The 1383-nt window shown below is 28.7% G+C and overlaps 1 protein-coding gene across 1 annotated transcript; it reads left to right on the top strand.

The window, feature by feature from the left end:
• Positions 1–277: 277 nt before the first annotated feature.
• On the top strand, positions 278–1131 carry LOC127127439 (abscisic stress-ripening protein 2). Its single transcript, XM_051056628.1, has 2 exons — positions 278–568; positions 721–1131. Exons 1-2 carry the CDS (start codon positions 416–418, stop codon positions 901–903), a joined length of 336 nt encoding a protein of 111 aa, XP_050912585.1. The 5' UTR covers positions 278–415; the 3' UTR covers positions 904–1131.
• Positions 1132–1383: the final 252 nt, after the last annotated feature.

The raw sequence follows: 1383 nt of genomic DNA, 5'->3' as shown, positions 1-1383 counted from the left end.
TTGGAATTTAAAGTTTATCTTGCAGAGACTTTTCCCTTCTATTATACTAACTCAAGAAAATAGATAGTTTAATTTTTAATTAAAAAACAAAAATATAAAAACACCTATTTAAATAAGTTATACCTAGATCCAATATTAAACCATGTAAAAACTAGTTAGAAAATTTATATTTTATTGCAAAATTCTAACACTAAATGCATAAGGATTAAAAGTCATAAGGATAAGTAAGGACGCAAGAGTTTTTAAGTCTTAAAGAAAGTCATTCATGGCCTACCAAGAAAACTACACATAAACCTAAAGTTAACATAATCCTTCAATTAGAGACTATAAATAGATAACAAGTCCTCCACAACTTTCTCATTCCATTTCTTTATTTCATCTTTTATTAGTTACTCATTTCTTGATTCAAATCATCATGGCTGAGGAGAAGCACCACCACCACCTTTTCCACCATGAAGATAAGTCTGGTTATGTTGAAGAGGTTGACTATAGAAAAGAGGAGAAGCACCACAAACATCTTGAGCACCTTGGTGAGCTTGGAACTGCAGCTGCTGGTGTCTATGCCTTGGTAATAATATTTTTTTAATTTTAAATAATAGAAATACTTGAATTTATAAATAAATTAAAATTGAATAATTAATGCAAAAAATATTAGTATTGATAAAATTTATCTTAGAGTTTATAATAACATGGTGCCCAACACGTTTGAAATTGATTTAGCATGAGAAGCATGAGTCAAAGAAAGACCCTGAACATGCTCACAAGCACAAGATAGAGGAGGAGATTGCGGCGGCTGCCGCCGTGGGATCCGGTGGTTTTACCTACCATGAACACCATGAGAAAAAAGAAGCTAAGAAAGAAGATGAAGAGGCTCATGGAAAAAAGCACCACCATCTCTTTTGATGAACATGATAATTATAATCAAGCTCAGAAAGATCACATAGGGTTTGTTATGTGCTATTTGCAGGGTATTTAAATAAAGTTTGAGCTATGATTTGGAGAGTGTTTGATTTTCTATAGTTTGTTATTTATTTGCATATATAAGATGTGTATTGTGTTTGAATTATGTTTAAACCCTTAAAGATGTGTGTAAGGAAATGTTTGAATAGTAATTCCAAGAGTTTGATCTAATGCTAAAAATATATGTTTTTAATTTATGAAGCTTTTAATCGAATTTTACTAATGTTATTGAAATAAGATAAATGTTAATATTAGTTGGAAAAATCCATATTTCAAATTAATTAAAAATAAAACCTACAAAAAATTTATATAACGTCATATTTATCCATTTATAAATTGATTTTGTAAGAATTAATTAGATTAAACTCTAATTTTATTATAATATCGTAAATTTATCTCATTTATTTTATTTATGCGCACTGA

This window comes from Lathyrus oleraceus, chromosome 1 (assembly GCF_024323335.1).
Source record: "Lathyrus oleraceus cultivar Zhongwan6 chromosome 1, CAAS_Psat_ZW6_1.0, whole genome shotgun sequence".
Classification (NCBI taxonomy): domain Eukaryota; kingdom Viridiplantae; phylum Streptophyta; class Magnoliopsida; order Fabales; family Fabaceae; genus Lathyrus; species Lathyrus oleraceus.
This window is presented reverse-complemented; position numbering and strand designations above follow the sequence as displayed.